The sequence below is a fragment of the Bombina bombina genome, chromosome 3 (genome assembly GCF_027579735.1).
Source record: "Bombina bombina isolate aBomBom1 chromosome 3, aBomBom1.pri, whole genome shotgun sequence".
NCBI classification, from domain to species: Eukaryota; Metazoa; Chordata; class Amphibia; order Anura; family Bombinatoridae; genus Bombina; species Bombina bombina.
The window spans coordinates 1,144,601,834-1,144,619,815 of record NC_069501.1 but is presented as its reverse complement, the minus strand read 5'-3'; the positions used below and the strand labels follow the sequence as shown (position 1 = coordinate 1,144,619,815).

At 42.0% G+C, this 17,982-nt stretch overlaps 1 protein-coding gene across 1 annotated transcript in view; it reads left to right on the top strand.

Annotated features, from left to right (window-relative positions):
- RNF17 (ring finger protein 17) overlaps nucleotides 1-17,982 on the top strand; it is a 514,511-nt gene that overhangs the window by 282,601 nt on the left and 213,928 nt on the right. The window contains exon 6 of the mRNA XM_053705579.1: nucleotides 556-722. Within this exon, the coding sequence (XP_053561554.1) occupies nucleotides 556-722 (167 nt within the window). The remainder of the gene's footprint in view (nucleotides 1-555; nucleotides 723-17,982) is intronic.

Sequence of the window (17,982 nt, the reverse complement as noted above, 5' to 3'; positions counted from 1 at the left end):
CCGGAAAGAAAGACATTTTTCAGAAAAGCATGAATTTTGTTTTCAAGGCATTTGAATGGGAAGGGCTCAACACATACATATTAACTGATAAAAAAATACACATGTATGCATAAACATATTTAGACATATGTATAAATACACAGTGCATACTTTGTAGCCCTTTCTAGTCAAACACCTTGCAGTATACCATATACCTTTTTAACCAATTTAAAAAAAAAAAAAAACAATGTTTTATTAAAAATGTGTATATCTGAGTGACTTTATTTTAATATGTGTTTTGGGACCCCTACACTTTACTTCAGGCCTCAGATCGTTCTAATTCTTCTGCCGTTATTTTGCTCGAGTGCAACCCATAACTTTCTACTTGTAATATACGCAATATCCATTTAAAAATAATGGGTGCCCTAAATTGATTTTGGCCATGCTAAACCTTCTCTGATAAATCTGTTGCTCAGGCATCCTGTATTAGTATTAGTGTGTCGCTTGTAATCTGAGCCATAGCTGGGCTTTGTAGTTTTTAATATAAATTTTTTTTTATTTTTTTTTTTAATGTAGAAGAAAATCTTAATGAACTTATGGTTGATATTCAAAAGTCTTTCAAAGGCCTTGGATTGCTAGCACCCTATTCTTGGAAGAAAGGAGAAGGATGCCTTATTAAAGGATCAGACACAATGTCCTACAGAGGAAAGGTTCTAGAAATCCTTGGTCGTGATATGATAAGGGTAAGAAATGTCTAAAAACAAAACATTTTTCATTCAGTTTAATCACCCATAGTATTTTAGTTTCTCTTACTTGCCATTTAAAAATAAGGACATATGTTTTTGTGATATTTTCTATAGAAATTACTGTTCTTCCAGGCAAAAAAGTCTCATGACTCACCATAGTAATGCTTACTACAATAAGATCATTTGCTCTCTATATAGATGGAAGATCTACTATTAATCATTGGGTTTTTTTTTATACTATTTTACAGACCTGATAATCATTGAGCACTATGAATTAGGCTGTTTGCTGCTTGGTACATGTGTGTGTGTGTGTGTGTGTGTGTGTGTTTATGGATACATATGAGGAAAGGCAAAAACAACATTTTAAAGTATTTTTGTCATACAAAATGTTAGAGCAAGACATCACTATTCTTCCTTTTGTATTGTTTAAACTCACAGACACACTAGATAAAAACAAACAACCTTTTAATCTAAAAGAATAACAATGAATTCCTTGATTGACTCACAGTTTCCCCTTGTGCCAACTATTATTGTATGTAAAACCAGTATCTGTTTAAGGTCACAAGTTGTGTTAAACTGTGGCTATCTCAAGTGAGTATTAAGTCACTTGGTGTCGAGCAAAGCACATGACAGCATTGAGGATGTATCCTTACTTGGGAAACAGCTGCTTCACACTGAGGGGGATAGAATCAAGTGTGTTATTGTCTGTGAGTTTGATGTAGGTATATAGTTGACAAAGGGGATGGATGTGGTTTAAATTGTTTTATATGTTAGCTGTATGCCTACATCTCAGCCTAGACTCATAACCCTTTAGCCTCTTCCATTTATATCTATTAATACGATTTCTGACCACATTATACCTGGTATCAGTTCAGTTTCCCTACAATTCCTTACCTAAAACTGATTCTTCTTGCTTGCTGTTGTTATCCTATGTGTGATGTTTTAACCTTATAATATGGAATAGGGGCAGAGTGGAGTTTGTCACAAGTGTCCCTTAGCCTCCTCCTGTTTGGTCATCATCATACTCCTATTAGAGATCCTCGACTGTTGTGTGCACTCTATTGTAAGCAATTTATCTGTAACTGGATAAGCACAGTAGAGTGGGTGCACATCAGTTAAGTGCCTGCAGGCTATTAGCAGGTAAACTTTACAGTACACCATAGGGGACACTTAAATTGCCATAGACTTTACCAACCCATTACAGTATATAACATATTATTTATTATACACAGGGTACAATGTGTGCTATGTGTATTTGTAAAACCTTTCTGTGTATGTTTAATTTTCTGGTTACTTGTCTATTAACTATTTTTGTACTGCTCACTTATTATTATTATTATTATTGGTTATTTGTAGAGTGCCAACAGATTCTGCAGCGCTATAAACAAAGTCGGAGTACAACAAATCAATTATAGGGATCAAATGGGTAGAGGGCCCTGCCAATAGTTGTACTGTTGTAATCAGCTCTTAAGAAGGTGATCTACAAACAGCTGGACTCTTAGGCATACATGCTAAGGGGGTTCAGGGGATAGCAATGGAGGAGAGGAACTTGTATAAAGAAAGGTTAGTGATGGTTCTATGCATCCCTGAACAGTGGAGTCTTTAGGGAGTGATTGAAGCTTTCAAAACTAGGGGAGAGTCCTGTGGAGCGAGGCAGAGAGTTCCACAAGATGGTAGCCACTCTGGAGAAGTCCTGTAAACGGGAGTGTGATGAGGTAGCAAGAGAGGAGGAGAGTAGGAAGTCATGAGCAGAGCGAAGGGGACGGGAGGGAGAGTATCTGGAGACAAGGTCTGAGATATAGGGGGGAGCAGTGCAGTTGAGGATTTTGTGTTTAATCCTAGAGGCAAAAGGAAGCCAGTGAAGGGATTGGCAGAGAGGTGCAGCAGATGAAGAGCAACGTGTAAGGAAGATGATCCTGGCAGAGGCAATCATTATGGATTGTAAAGGAGCTCAGCGGCAGCTGGGAAGACCAGAGAGGACGGAGTTGCAGTAGTCAAATCGGGAAAGGATGAGAGAGTGGATTAAAATCTTAGTTGTGTCTTGTGTAAGGAAATGTCTAATTTAGAGATGTTTTTAAGGTGGAAGCGGCAAGCTTTAGCCAAGGACTGAATGTTAAGAGTTAAAGAAAGATCTGAGTCAAATGTGACCCGAGACATTGGGCATGCAGGGTAGGGGTAAATGGAGTTGTTGACAGTTATAGAGAGATTTAGCTTGAGGTAGTGAGAGGACATCCAGGAAGAGATGTGAGAAAGACAGTTAGTGACACGGGTTAGCAGGAAGGAGATAGGTCTGGGGCAGAGGAGTAGATTTGGGTGTCGTTGGCCTACAAATGATATTGGGAACCTAATGATGACATATAGATTGAGAAGAGAAGGGGACCGAAGACAGAGCCTTGTGGTACCCCGACAGAAAGTGGTGACGGGGCAGAGGAGGCCCCAGAGAAGGCTACACTAAAGGTACGACTTGACAGGTAGGAAGAGAACCATGAGAGGGCTGTGTCATAGATGCCAAAGGACTGGAGGGTTTGGAGCAAAAGAGAGTGGTCAACAGTGTCAAAGTTTGGTAATCTTAACGATTGCTGTCTCTGTGGAGTGATGGGGACAAAATCCAGATTGCAGTGGGTCAAGGAGGGAGTTTAATGTAAGAAAATGGGATAGGCGTGCATATGAAAATGTATGCTTACCTGATAAATTTATTTTCTCTTGTTAAGTGTGTTCAGTCCACGGGTCATCCATTACTTATGGGATATATTCTCCCCCCAACAGGAAGTTGCAAGAGGATCACCCAAGCAGAGCTGCTATATAGCTCCTCCCCTCACATGTCATATCCAGTCATTCTCTTGCAACGCTCAACAAAGAAGGAGGTCGTGAGAGGAGATAGGAGTTTTTTACTTAATTATTCTTCAATCAAAAGTTTATTATTTTAAAATGGCACCGGAGTGTGCTGTTTTTTCTCTCAGGCAGTATTTAGAAGAAGAATCTGCCTGCGTTTTCTATGATCTTAGCAGACATAACTAAGATCCACTGGCTGTTCTCACACATTCTGAGGAGTGGGTAACTTCAGAAAAGGGAATAGCATGCGGGGTCCCCTGCAAATGAGGTATGTGCAGTAAAATATTTTCTAGGAATGGAATTGACTAAGAAAACACTGCTGTTACCCATATGATGTAAGTACAGCCTTTAATGCAGTAGTAGCGACTGGTATCAGGCTGATAAATGTATGCGCAGTTGAGTTATTTTCTAGGGACTAGAATTTGACTGAGAAAATACTGTTAATACTGAAATAATGTATGAGCCTTAACTGCAGTAGAAGCGACTGGTAGCAGGCTTAGTGATAACTTTGCATAACATTGGAAAAGTTTGTAAAACATTTACTGGCATGTTATTCGTTTTTTGTGAGGTACTTTGGTGATAAATCTTTTTGGGCATGATTTTTTTCCATATGGCTAACGTATATTTCTGCATAGAAACCGTTATATCAGGTCTCCCACTGTTGTAATATGAGTGGGAGGGGCCTTTTTGTAGCGCCTTGTTGCGCAGTTAAAATTCTAGCACAGTCTTCCTGCTTCTTCCTCCTTGATCCAGGACGTTTCCAGAGAGCTCAGGGGTCTTCAAAATTCATTTTTGAGGGAGGTAATCAGTCACAGCAGACCTGTGACAGTCTGTTTGACTGTGATAAAAGCGTTAAATCTTAATTTGATTATCCGTTTTTGGGTATTGAGGGGTTAATCATCCTTTTGCTAGTGGGTGCAATCCTCTGCTAATTTCATACGTTTTTCTGTTAAAATTGTTTGTCATAACTGAATTAGTTCATTGTTATTTCAACTGTGTTTTTTTTAAAAAGCGCTGCGGCGTTTTTTATCTTGCTTGTAAATTTATTGAAAGAATTTTCCAAGCTTGCTAGCCTCATTGCTAGTCTGTTTAAACATGTCTGATGCAGATGAATCTACTTGTTCATTATGTTTAAAAGCCAATGTGGAGCCCAATAGAAATATGTGTACCAATTGTATTGATGTTACTTTAAATAAAAGTCAGTCTTTACTGGTAAAGAAATTATCACCAGACAACGAGGGGGAAGTTATGCCGCCTAACTCGCCTCACGTGTCAGTACCTTCGCCTCCCGCTCAGGAGGTGCGTGAGATTGTGGCGCCAAGTACATCAAGGCCCTTCCAATCACTTTGCATGATATGGCTAATGTTATGAAAGAAATATTATCTAATTTGCCTGAGTTAAGAGGCAAGCGCGATAGCTCTGGGATAAGGACAGAGCGCGCCGATGACACGAGAGCCATGTCCGATACTGCGTCACAATTTGCAGAACATGAGGACGGAGAGCTTCATTCAGTGGGTGAAGGATCTGATCCGGGGAGACCGGATTCAGAAATTTCAAATTTTAAATTTAAGCTTGAGAACCTCCGTGTATTGCTAGGGGAGGTGTTAGCGGCTCTGAATGATTGCGACACGGATGCAATCCCAGAGAAATTATGTAGGCTGGATAAATACTTTACTATTTGTTTCAGATGCCGTTGTGCATTTAACCAAACTAACGGCTAAGAACTCCGGATTTGCCATCCAGGCGCGCAGAGCGCTATGGCTTAAATCCTGGTCAGCAGATGTGACTTCTGAATCTAAATTGCTTAATATTCCTTTCAAAGGGCAAACCTTATTCGGGCCCGGCTTGAAAGAAATTATTGCTGATATTACTGGAGGTAAGGGCCACACCCTTCCTCAGGACAGGGCCAAATCAAAGGCCAAACAGTCTAATTTTCGTGCCTTTCGTAATTTCAAGGCAGGAGCAGCATCAACTTCCTCCGCTCCAAAACAGGAAGGAACTGCTGCTCGTTACAGACAGGGTTAGAAGAGCAACCAGTCCTGGAACAAGGGCAAGCAGGCCAGAAAACCTACTTCTGCCCCTAAGACAGCATGAAGAAAGGGCCCCCTATCCAGAAACGGATCTAGTGGGGGGCAGACTTTCTCTCTTCGCCCAGGCTTGGGCAAGAGATGTCCAGGATCCCTGGACGTTGGAGTTCATATCTCAGGGATACCTTCTGGACTTCAAAACTTCTCCTCCACAAGGGAGATTTCATCTGTCAAGGTTATCAAGAAACCTAATAAAGAAAGAGGCATTTCTACAATGTGTACAAGACCTCTTAGTAATGGGAGTGATCCACCCCGTTCCGCGGACGGAACAAGGGCAAGGTTTTTACTCAAATCTGTTTGTGGTTCCCAAAAAAGAGGGAACCTTCAGGCCAATCTTGGACCTGAAGATCTTAAACAAATTCCTAAGGGTTCCATCATTCAAAATGGAAACTATTCGAACCATCCTACCCATGATCCAAGAGGGTCAGTATATGACCACAGTAGACTTAAAGGATGCCTACCTTCACATACCGATTAACAAAGATCATGATCGGTACCTAAGGTTTGCCTTTCTAGACAGGCATTACCAGTTTGTGGCTCTTCCCTTCGGGTTAGCTACGGCCCCGAGAATTTTTACAAAGGTTCTGGGCTCGCTTCTGGCGGTACTAAGACCGCGAGGCATAGTGGTGGCCCCGTACCTAGACGACATTCTGATACAAGCGTCAAGTTTTCAAAATGCAAAGTCTCATACAGAGATAGTTCTTGCATTTCTGAGGTCGCATGGGTGGAAAGTGAACATGGAAAAGAGTTCTCTGTTACCACTCACAAGGGTTCCTTTTCTAAGGACTCTTATAGATTATGTAGAGATGAAGATTTACCTGACGGAGTCCAGGTTATCAAAAATCCTAAATGCTTGCCTTGTCCTTCATTCCATTCCAAGCCCATCTGTAGCTCAGTGCATGGAAGTAATCGGCTTAATGGTCGCGGCAATGGACATAGTGCCATTTGCGCGCCTGCATCTCAGACCGCTGCAATTATGCATGCTAAGTCAGTGGGGATTACTCAGATCTGTCCCCTTTACTAAATCTGGACCAGGAGACAAGAGATTCTCTTCTCTGGTGGTTGTCTCGGGTTCATCTGTCCAAAGGAATGACTTTTCGCAGACCAGATTGGACGATTGTAACAACAGATGCCAGCCTACTAGGCTGGGGCGCAGTCTGGAATTCCCTGAAGGCTCAGGGATCGTGGACTCAGGAGGAGAAACTCCTCCCAATAAACATTCTGGAATTAAGAGCAATATTCAATGTTCTTCTAGCTTGGCCTCAGTTAGCAACACTGAGGTTCATCAGATTTCAGTCGGACAACATCACGACTGTGGCTTACATAAATCATCAAGGGGGAACCAGGAGTTCCCTAGCGATGTTAGAAGTCTCGAAGATAATTCGCTGGGCAGAGTCTCACTCTTGCCACCTGTCAGCGATCTACATCCCAGGCGTGGAGAACTGGGAGGCGGACTTTCTAAGTCGCCAGACCTTTCATCCGGGGGAGTGGGAACTTCACCCGGAGGTATTTGCTCAACTAATTCTTCGTTGGGGCGAACCGGAACTGGATCTCATGGCATCTCGCCAGAACGCCAAGCTTCCTTGTTACGGATCCAGGTCCAGGGACCCTGGAGCGGTGCTGATAGATGCACTAGCAGCCCCTTGGGTTTTCAACATGGCTTATGTGTTTCCACCGTTTCCGTTGCTGCCTCGACTGATTGCCAGGATCAAACAGTAGAGAGCATCGGTGATTCTGATAGCGCCTGCGTGGCCACGCAGGACCTGGTATGCAGACCTAGTGGACATGTCGTCCTGTCCACCATGGTCTCTGCCTCTGAGGCAGGACCTTCTAATTCAGGGTCCTTTCAACCATCCAAGCCTAATTTCTCTGAGGCTGACTGCATGGAGATTGAACGCTTGATTCTATCAAAGCGTGGTTTTTTCGGAGTCGGTTATTGATACATTAATACAGGCTCGGAAACCTGTTACCAGAAAAATTTACCATAAGATATGGCGTAAATATTTATATTGGTGTGAATCCAAGAGTTACTCATGGAGTAAGGTTAGGATTCCTAGGATATTGGCTTTTCTACAAGAGGGTTTAGAAAAGGGTTTATCCGCTAGTTCATTAAAGGGACAGATTTCAGCTCTGTCTATTCTTTTACACAAACGTCTGGCAGAGAATCCAGACGTCCAGGCTTTTTGTCAGGCTTTGGCTAGGATTAAGCCTGTGTTTAAAACTGTTGCTCCTCCGTGGAGCTTAAACTTGGTTCTTAAAGTTCTTCAGGGTGTTCCGTTCGAACCCCTTCATTCCATTGATATTAAGCTTTTATCTTGGAAAGTTCTGTTTTTGATGGCTATTTCCTTGGCTCGAAGAGTCTCTGAGTTATCTGCCTTACATTGTGATTCTCCTTATCTGATTTTTCATTCAGACAAGGTAGTTCTGCGTACTAAACCTGGGTTTTTACCTAAGGTTGTTTCTAACAGGAATATCAATCAAGAGATTGTTGTTCCATCATTATGTCCTAATCCTTCTTCAAAGAAGGAACGTCTTTTGCATAATTTGGACGTAGTCCGTGCCCTGAAGTTCTACTTACAGGCAACTAAAGATTTTCGGCAAACTTCTTCTCTGTTTGTCGTTTATTCTGGACAGAGGAGAGGTCAAAAGGCTTCGGCCACCTCTCTCTCTTTTTGGCTTCGTAGCATAATACGGTTAGCCTATGAGACTGCTGGACAGCAGCCCCCTGAAAGAATTACAGCTCATTCCACTAGAGCTGTGGCTTCCACCTGGCCCTTTAAGAATGAGGCCTCTGTTGAACAGATTTGCAAGGCTGCAACTTGGTCTTCACTTCATACCTTTTCAAAATTTTACAAATTTGACACTTTTGCTTCTTCGGAGGCTGTTTTTGGGAGAAAGGTTCTACAGGCAGTGGTTCCTTCTGTTTAATGTTCCTGCCTTGTCCCTCCCATCATCCGTGTACTTTAGCTTTGGTATTGGTATCCCATAAGTAATGGATGACCCATGGACTGAACACACTTAACAAGAGAAAACATAATTTATGCTTACCTGATAAATTTATTTCTCTTGTAGTGTGTCTGTCTTTTTGAGGCAGTTCTAAATTTTAATTAAAACTCCAGTCACCACTGCACCCTATAGTTTCTCCTTTCTCGTCTTGTTTTGGTCGAATGACTGGATATGACATGTGAGGGGAGGAGCTATATAGCAGCTCTGCTTGGGTGATCCTCTTGCAACTTCCTGTTGGGGGGAGAATATATCCCATAAGTAATGGATGACCCGTGGACTGAACACACTACAAGAGAAATAAATTTATCAGGTAAGCATAAATTATGTTTCTTTTTTGACACGATGAGTCCACGGATTATCTTAATTACTAATGGGATATCCACCTCCTGGTCAGCAGGAGGAGGCGCAAAGAGCACCACAGCAGAGCTGTTAAATAGCTCCTCCCTTCCCTCCCACTCCAGTCATTCGACCGAAGTTAGGAAGAGAAAGGAAAAGCCAAGGTGCAGAGGTGTCTGAAGTTTACAATAACCTACAACCTGTCTATAAGAACAGGGCAGGCCGTGGACTCATTGTGTCAAAAAAGAAATACATTTATCAGGTAAGCATACATTTTCTTTTCTTTTTTAAGACACGATGAGTCCATGGATCATCTTGATTACTAATGGGACTCAATACCCAAGCTAGAGTACACAGATGATAAGGGAGGGACAAGACAGGGAACCTAAACGGAAGGCACCACTGCTTGAAGAACCTTTCTTACAAAAGCGGCCGAGGCAAAATAAGATAATGAGACTCATACTGTAATGCCGAAAGCTCTGACACTCTCCGAGCAGAAGACATCGCAACAGGAAATAAAACTTTCCAAGATAACAACTTAATATCTAAGTAATGCATAGGCTTAAACTGAGCCCCTTGAAGAACCCAAGAATTAAATCAGACTCCATGGAGGAGTAACTGGTGTAAATACAAGCCTGATCCTGACCAAGGCCTGACAAAATGATTGCACATCTGGAACATCTGCCAGGCGTGTGGGAAAAACAAAATAGAGAAGGCCCAGATTTGACCCTTTAGGGAACTAGCCGATAAGCCTTTCGCCAAACCTTCTTGGAGAAAAGACAAAATTCTAGGGATCCTAACTCTACTCCATGAGTAGCTCTTGCATTCACACCAATAGAGATATGTATGCCATATCTTATAGCAAATCTTTCTATTTACAGGCTTAAAAGCCTGAATCATGGTCTCTATGACTGAGTCAGAAAAACCCCACTTGGATAACATTAAGTGTTCAATCTCCAAGCAATCAGCTTCAAAGAAACTAGATGTGGGTGAAGGAATGGCCCTTGAATTAGAAGGTCCTGCCTCAACGGAAGTCACCAGAGAAGACATGTCCACCAGATCTGCATACCAAATCCTGCGAGGCCAAGTAGGAGGGATGAGGATCACCGATGCCCTCACCTGCTTGATTCAAGCAATGACTCGAGGAAGAAGCACAAACGGAAGAAATAGATATACTAGAGAGAAGGTCCACGGAACCGCCAAAGCAGCTAACAGTTCCGCCTGGGAATCCCTGGACCTCTACCCGTATCTCGGGAACTTGGCATTCTGTCTGGATGCCAAGAGATCTAATTCCAGCTTAACCCACCTGAGAATCAGGCAGGAGAACACTTGGAGTTCCCACTCCCCCGGATGAAAGGTCTGCCTGCTCAGGAAGTCCACCTCCCAGCTGTCCACCCCTGGGATGTGGGTCGCCGACAGGCAACAAGAATGGGCCTATGCCCACTGAATTATTTTTGGTTACTTTGATCATCGCTAAGGAACTTCTTGTTCCTCCCTGATGATAGATGTAAGCCACTGAAGGTATACTGTCCAACTGGAACCTGATAAACTGGTCCGAGGCTAACTAACTTGACAAAAAACCCATCTCCCAGTCGGCACTTTTCTTATGTAACCGCCGGAAGATGAGATAAAGTGCCCCAGAGACTAAATAGGAGAATAGTCAACCAGATGTAAAAACACCAAAGCACACCCGCCTAGGGCGATATCAGCACATTAATCTCCCGGTCGGTAAGTTTCTTATGAATCCGCCGGGAGATTAGATACAGCGCCTCAGAGACTAATTAGTATAAATACACCCACCTAGGATGATGACAGTACAGTAATCTCCCGGTCGGCATGTTTCTTATATAACCACCGGGAGATTAGATAAAGTGCCTCAGAGACTAAGCCTTATAATAAACAGGTAAACAATTAAACCCGCCTAGTGAGATGTCAGTACAGTAATCTCCCGGTCGGCATGTTTCTTATGTAACCGCCGGGAGATTAGATAAAGTGCCTCAGAAACTAAGCCTATTAGTACAGGCATCTCCCGGTCGGCATGTTTCTTTAAGTAACCGCCGGGAGATGTGACTACCACCATCGTCATGCCCTGTAGTGCCTGCACTAGCTGTCGCATATTATCTCCTAAGTATCAGGGAGAATTTATGAAAAATAAAGTACCCATCCATTAAGGGCTTCTTTATAAATCCCATCCATACAGAGTAAGTGCCCAACTTCTTCTGAGTTACTTCTTTATGTCCCAAGAAATAAAAGTCAGCACTTACCTCATATACTGCCCAACAGCAAAGGCAGCTCCCAGGTTTGCGAGGTCCTATTCCTCACATAGACCTGTGAAAGAGGAGAAAATACTGAGTAATATCCCTCAGATTTTTCAGGGTTAGGGCAGCATAAATATATGGGAGGCGCAGTGAGAATTATGTCCCACAAGTTCCCATTGCTCTAAAGCCACCAAAAACTCTCCTGTAGAGACTGATATGGACTACGGCTACACCCTAGGACAAAGCAGCACAATCTTGCACTACTTTAAAAATAATAAACTCTTGATTGAAGAATATAATCTAACACCTCAATTTACCTCTTCCTATTACTAACGTAGGCAAAGAGAATGACTGGAGTGGGAGGGAAGGGGTGAGCTATTTAACAGCTCTGCTGTGGTGCTCTTTGCCTCCTCCTGCTGACCAGGAGGTGAATATCCCATTAGTAATTAAGATGATCCATGGACTCATTGTGTCTTAAAAAAGAAATACTAGTTTTTCGAGAAGCTTTGAGGCAAAAGGGAGGAGGGAAATAGGGCGGTACTTGGATGGGGAAGTTGGATCAAGGGAAGATTTTTTGAGTATAGGTGTGACCAGTGTATGTTTCAGAGATGACGGAAATATACCGGTGCTGAGGGAGAGGTTGAAAGTGTGTGTGAGTATAGGGGTAAGGGTAGAAGAGAGGGAGGGAGTAGCTGTGAGGGGATAGGGTCAAGGGGATAGGTAGTGAGGTGAGAGCTCAGTATAAGTGCCAAAACTTCTTCCTCAGTAAGAGGGGAGAAAGAGCCAAGTTTATGGCTATGTGGGTTGTGGTTGATTGTGAGTGTTTGAGGGGGAGAAAGAATGGAATTATGTTGAGAGCTGATTTTATTTCTGGTGGAGTCGATTTCGTTATTAAAGTGGCAAAGTCTTGAGCTGACAGAGAAGTTGTAGTAGGAGGTGGGGGTGGGCGAAGAAGAGTATTGAAAGTGGAGAACAGACGTTTTGGGTTTGAAGAAAGATTAGAGATAAGAGTAGAGAAGTAATGTTGCTTATAGAGATTAAGGGCAGAATATTATGAGTTCAAGATGAATTTCTAATGAAGAAAATCAGCTGAACTCCGAGATTTTCTCTAGTGCCGCTCAACAGTACGAGAACATCTTTGTAGGTACTGTGTCAGAGGAGTATGCCAGGCCTGAGGATGAGTGTGTGATTTCCGAGCTATGGTAAGAGAGGCCAGATTGTCAAGGACGGATGTAAGGGTGGAATTATAGTGGCAGATAGATTGGTCAGGGCAGGAAAAGGAGGAGAAGGATGAGAGGAGAGGTTCGAGGGAATTAGCAAGCTGTTGCTGATCTAATGACATAATGGTTCTGTGAAGTTTGGTGTAAGGAGTAGAAGGAGGGAGAGTTGTAGGGAGGAATGATATGTTGCAAGTGAGGAGATGGTGGTCAGAAAGAGGAAAAGGAGTTTGTGAAATTTGAGAGGGTGCATCAATAGCTAAAGATCAGGTCAATGGAGTGACCGTCTTTGTGAGTGGGAGAGTCAGTCCATTGTGACAAACCGAAAAAGGAAGTCAGTTGCAGAAGTAGTTTTGCAGAGGAGGCAGTGGGATTGCCAAGAGGGATGTTGAAGTCATCAAGAATGAGGGCAGGGGTGTGTGAGGAAAGGAAATAAGGTAAACAGGGAGCCAAGTGATCTAGAAATTGAGTTGAGGAGCCAGGGGGCCGGTATATGACTGCAACACGTATAGAAAGGTGAGAGAATAAGCAAATCATGTGGGTTTCAAATGAGGAAAATGTGAGGGAAGAAATGGGTTGTATTTGTTGAAAGGTACAACGAGAGGAAAGTAAAATACCTACACCACCTCCTTGTCTATTACCAGACCTAGGAGTGTGGCTGAAGTGGAGACCCCCATGTGACAGAGTAGCAGTGGATGCTGTTTATATAGTGCAATGCAGCTTCAAAAGCACTAATGTTTTTAGGAAATACACTTACTATTCTCCAGTACAGCACCTCAAATTGTACTTACTTAGCATCTATTGGAGCTGTGACATTTTAAGCTTTGTGACTCTGGCTACCGGTCAAGAGGGAGTAAGATCTCGATGTACCAAGAGCACAAATATGTTTATCTAATATTTTGGAATCCATAGATTCCTACAAGGTTACTCGAAGTCCCTGGAGTGGGTTTTGCATGATGGTGTCACGGAATTAAACCTCTGTGTGAAGACTTAAACATATTCCTGGTTTATTTATTTTTAACCATTGAATCTTTTCTTAATCTGAAAATGGTTTAATGACTCACTTTATGGAACATTGACTGTATGCTTCTCAACTTTTTATTTTTACATTATGGTTTTACATTAATGGTATCACTGTTTTTGTTTTTCTTTCATGTAATTAGCAAGAGTCCATGAGCTAGTGACGTATGGGATATACATTCCTACCAGGAGGGGCAAAGTTTCCCAAACCTTAAAATGCCTATAAATACACCCCTCACCACACCCACAATTCAGTTTTACAAACTTTGCCTCCCATGGAGATGGTGAAGTAAGTTTGTGCTAGATTCTACGTTGATATGCGCTTCGCAGCAGGCTCAAGCCCGGTTTTCCTCTCAGAGTGCAGTGAATGTCAGAGGGATGTGAAGAGAGTATTGCCTATTCGAATACCATGGTCTTCCTCTAGGGGATCTATTTCATAGGTTCTCTGTTATTGGTCGTAGAGATTTCTTCTCCTACCTCCCTTTTCAGATCGACGATATACTCTTATATACCATTACTTCTACTGATTCTCGTTTCAGTACTGGTTTGGCTATCTACTATATGTAGATGAGTGTCTTAGGGTAAGTAAATCTTATTTATATTTATGACACTCAAAGCTATGGTTGGGCACTTTATTTGTAAAGTTCTAAATATATATGTTTAACCCCTTAACGACCAACGACGTATGGGGTACGTCCTGCAAAAAAATGCAGTTAATGACCAAGGACGTATGTTGTTGGTCTTTGAAAGCAGTGGAAGCGATCCTGATCACTTCCAACTGCTTTCATGTTATAGCAGTGATGCCTCGATATTGAGGCATCCTGCTATAAAAAAATTTAGCCGTCCGATGCAGAGAGAGCCACCCTGTGGCCCTCTCTGCATCGGCCATCAATGGCCATGTTCGTTGGTGGGTGGGATCTGATCCAGGGAGGCGGGTGGGCGGCCATCGGTGGGAAGGGGGGCAGGATCGAGTGCGTGCGCGGGTGCGCGTGAGCATGTGTGCACGTGAGCATGTGCGCGCGCGGGGGGGTGGGAAACCTACACTATGGGACAACTGTGGTACTTGTTGGGAGAGAGGGTGGGAACATTAAACATTTTAGCGATCTGGGAGGTTGGGGGTTGAGGGGGGCAGCTACACTACAGAAAATAGTATTTTTAAAATAATAAAATAAAAAAATTGATAAACATATTTGATTTCAAACTGGGTACTGGCAGACAGCTGCCAGTACCCAATATGGCGCATAATAAGGCAGAGAGGGGGGTTAGAGAGCTGTTTGGGGGGGATCAGGGAGGTTGGGGGCTAAGGGGGGATCCTACAGAGCAGAATTATTATTGTTTTTGGGGGTTTTTTTAAATCCCCAAAAAACTCTTATTTTAGTACTGGCAGACTTACTGCCAGTACTTAAGATGGCGGGGACAATTGTGGGGTGGGGGAGGGAAGAGAGCTGTTTGGGAGGGATCAGGGGGTGTGATGTGTCATGTGGGAGGTTGATACCTACACTAAAGCTAAAATTAACCCTACAAGCTCCCTAATTAACCCCTTCAATGCTGGGCATTATACACGTGTGGTGCGCAACGGCATTTAGCTGCCTTCTAATTACCAAAAAGCAAAGCCAAAGCCATATATGTCTGCTATTTCTGAATAGAGGGAATCCCAGAGAAGCTTTTACAACAATTTATGCCATAATTGCACAAGCTGTTTGTAAATAATTTCAGTGAGAAACCTAAAATTGTGAAAAATTTAACGCTTTTTTTTATTTGTTCGCATTTGGCGGTGAAATGGTGGCATGAAATATACCAAAATGGACCAATACTTTGGGTTGTCTACTACGTTATACTAAAGCTAAAATTAACCCTACAAGCTCCCCAATTAACCCCTTCAATGCTGGGCATAATACACGTGTGGTGCGCAGTTGCATTTAGCGGCCTTCCAAATACCAAAAAGCAATGCCAAAGCCATATATGTCTGCTATTTCTGAACAAAGGGGATCCCAGAGAAGCATTTACAACCATTTATGCCATAATTGCACAAGTTGTTTGTAAATAATTTCAGTGAGAAACCTAAAGTTTGTGAAACAATTTGTGAAAAAGTGAACAATTTTTTTTATTTGATCGCATTTGGTAGTGAAATGGTTGCATGAAATATACTAAAATGGGCCTAAATCAATACTTTGGGATGTCTTCTAAAAAATATATATATACATGTCAAGGGATATTGAGGTATTCCTGAAAGATATCAGTGTCCCAATGTAACTAGCGCTAATTTTGAAAAAAAGTGATTTGGAAATAGCAAAGTGCTACTTGTATTTATTTCCCTATAACTTGCAAAAAAAACAAAGAACATGTAAACATTGGGTATTTCTAAACTCAGGACAAAATTTAGAAACTATTTAGCATGGGTGTTTTTTGGTGGTTGTAGATGTGTAACAGATTTTGGGGTTCAAAGTTAGAAAAAGTGTGTTTTTTTCCATTTTTTCCTCATATTTTATATTTTTTTTTATAGTAAATTATAAGATATGATGAAAATAATGGTATCTTTAGAAAGTCCATTTAATGGCGAGAAAAACGGTATATAATATGTGTATGTACAGTAAATGAGTAAGAGGAAAATTACAGCTAAACACAAACACTGCAGAAATGTAAAAATAGCCTTGGTTCCAAATGGACAGAAAATGGAAAAGTGCTGTGGTCCTTAAGGGGTTAAACTTATATTTGCCATGATTCAGGATAATCAGTATTCCTTCATTCAGTTTCATTTTTTTGGGAAAATGCATATAAATTTTACTTTTTCTTACCTTTAAATTTTCAATTGACTTTTTCTCTTTCAAGGTGTATCCAGTCCACGGATTCATTCTTTACTTGTGGGATATTCTCATTCCCTACAGGAAGTGACAAAGAGAGCACACAGCAGAGCTGTCCATATAGCTCCCCCTCTAGCTCCACCCCCAAGTCATTCTCTTTGCCGGCTCTAAGCACTAGGGTCTCTCTACGGGAGGGTAAAGTGAATGTGGTGTTAGAATTGTAGTTTTTATTATCTTCAATCAAAAGTTTGTTATTTTAATGGTACCGGTTTGTACTATTTACTCTCTAGCAGAAAAGTGATGAAGATTTCTGCTGAGAGGAAAATGATTTTAGCATGTTGTAACTAAAATCCACTGCTGTTTCCACGCAGGACTGAGGAGTACCAGAAAACTTCAGTTGGGGGGGAACAGTTTGCAGGGGAACTGCAATAAGGTATGTTCAGTCATTTATTTCTAGACAAGACTGAGATAAGTCTAGAAGAGACTGACAATATCCCCATGAGGGGAGGGTAAGCTATGTTCACAGACTTAGTAAGGAATTGAATGCTTACATAACAGGGCTAATTATGCTGGTTGACACTGATTCAGGGCAATCGATTGTTTATTTAAGAAAAATATCGTTTGTAGACACTTTGAAATTCCTTTTGGGGGTTCTTTCTGGGGTTATTACCCACATGGCTGGTTTTTATTCACTTAAGAGTGATTTACTACTCACAGCTCCGGAGTAGAGTGGGAGGGGCCTAATTTTGCTCCTCAGATGCACAGTTAGAATTGCAGAGAAGTTCATGCTGCTTCACATGGAGGGTCCTGCTGCTGTTTGAGGGCCTTATAGAAGCTATATTCCCCCAAATCTGATCCCTAGGGGCAGGTAGGGCCACAGCAAGGCTGTGGCAAGGTGCTGTACTATTTTTAACCGGGTGTTAGCTTTAGACTGCTCCTGTTTGGGCATTAAGGGGTTAATCATTTTGAAACTTGGGGTGCAATCTTATTAAGGCTTTAGGTACATACTGTGAAAATGTCAGGAGAATTGCTGCATTTTTCACTGTTTTGTAAAATCGTGTGCTCTTTTTATCTCTTAAAGGCACAGTATCGTTTTTTCAAATTGTTTTTTATTTGATTAAAGTGATTTCCAAGCCTGCTTGTGTATATTACTAGTCTATTAAACATGTCTGACACTAAGGAAAATCCTTTTTCAATGTGTTTAGAATCCATGGTGGAACCCCCTGCCCACTTGTACTGATATGTCTATACACTTTAAAGATCATATTGTTGCACTTAAGAATGTGGCCCAAGATGATTCTCAGACTGAAGGTAACGAGGGTAGCCTGTCTGCCTCTCCCCAAGTGTCACAACCAGTTACGCCCGCGCAAGCGACGCCTAGTACCTCTAGTGCGTCTAACTCTTTTAAATTACAAGACTTAGCGGCAGTCATGGATAATTCTCTTACAACCTTCTTATCTAAACTGCCCGTGTTACCCGCAAAGCGTGATAGCTCCATTTTAAGAACAGATTATGAGCATTCTGACGCTTTGGTAGCCGTATCCGAATCCGATATACCCTTACAACGCTCTGAAGTGGGAGCGAGGAATTTGATGTCTGAGTGAGAAGTCTTGGATTCAGGAAGGGTTCCTCCTCAGACAGATTCAGATACATTGGCTTTTAAATTTAAACTAGAACACCTCCGCGTTTTGCTTAGGGAG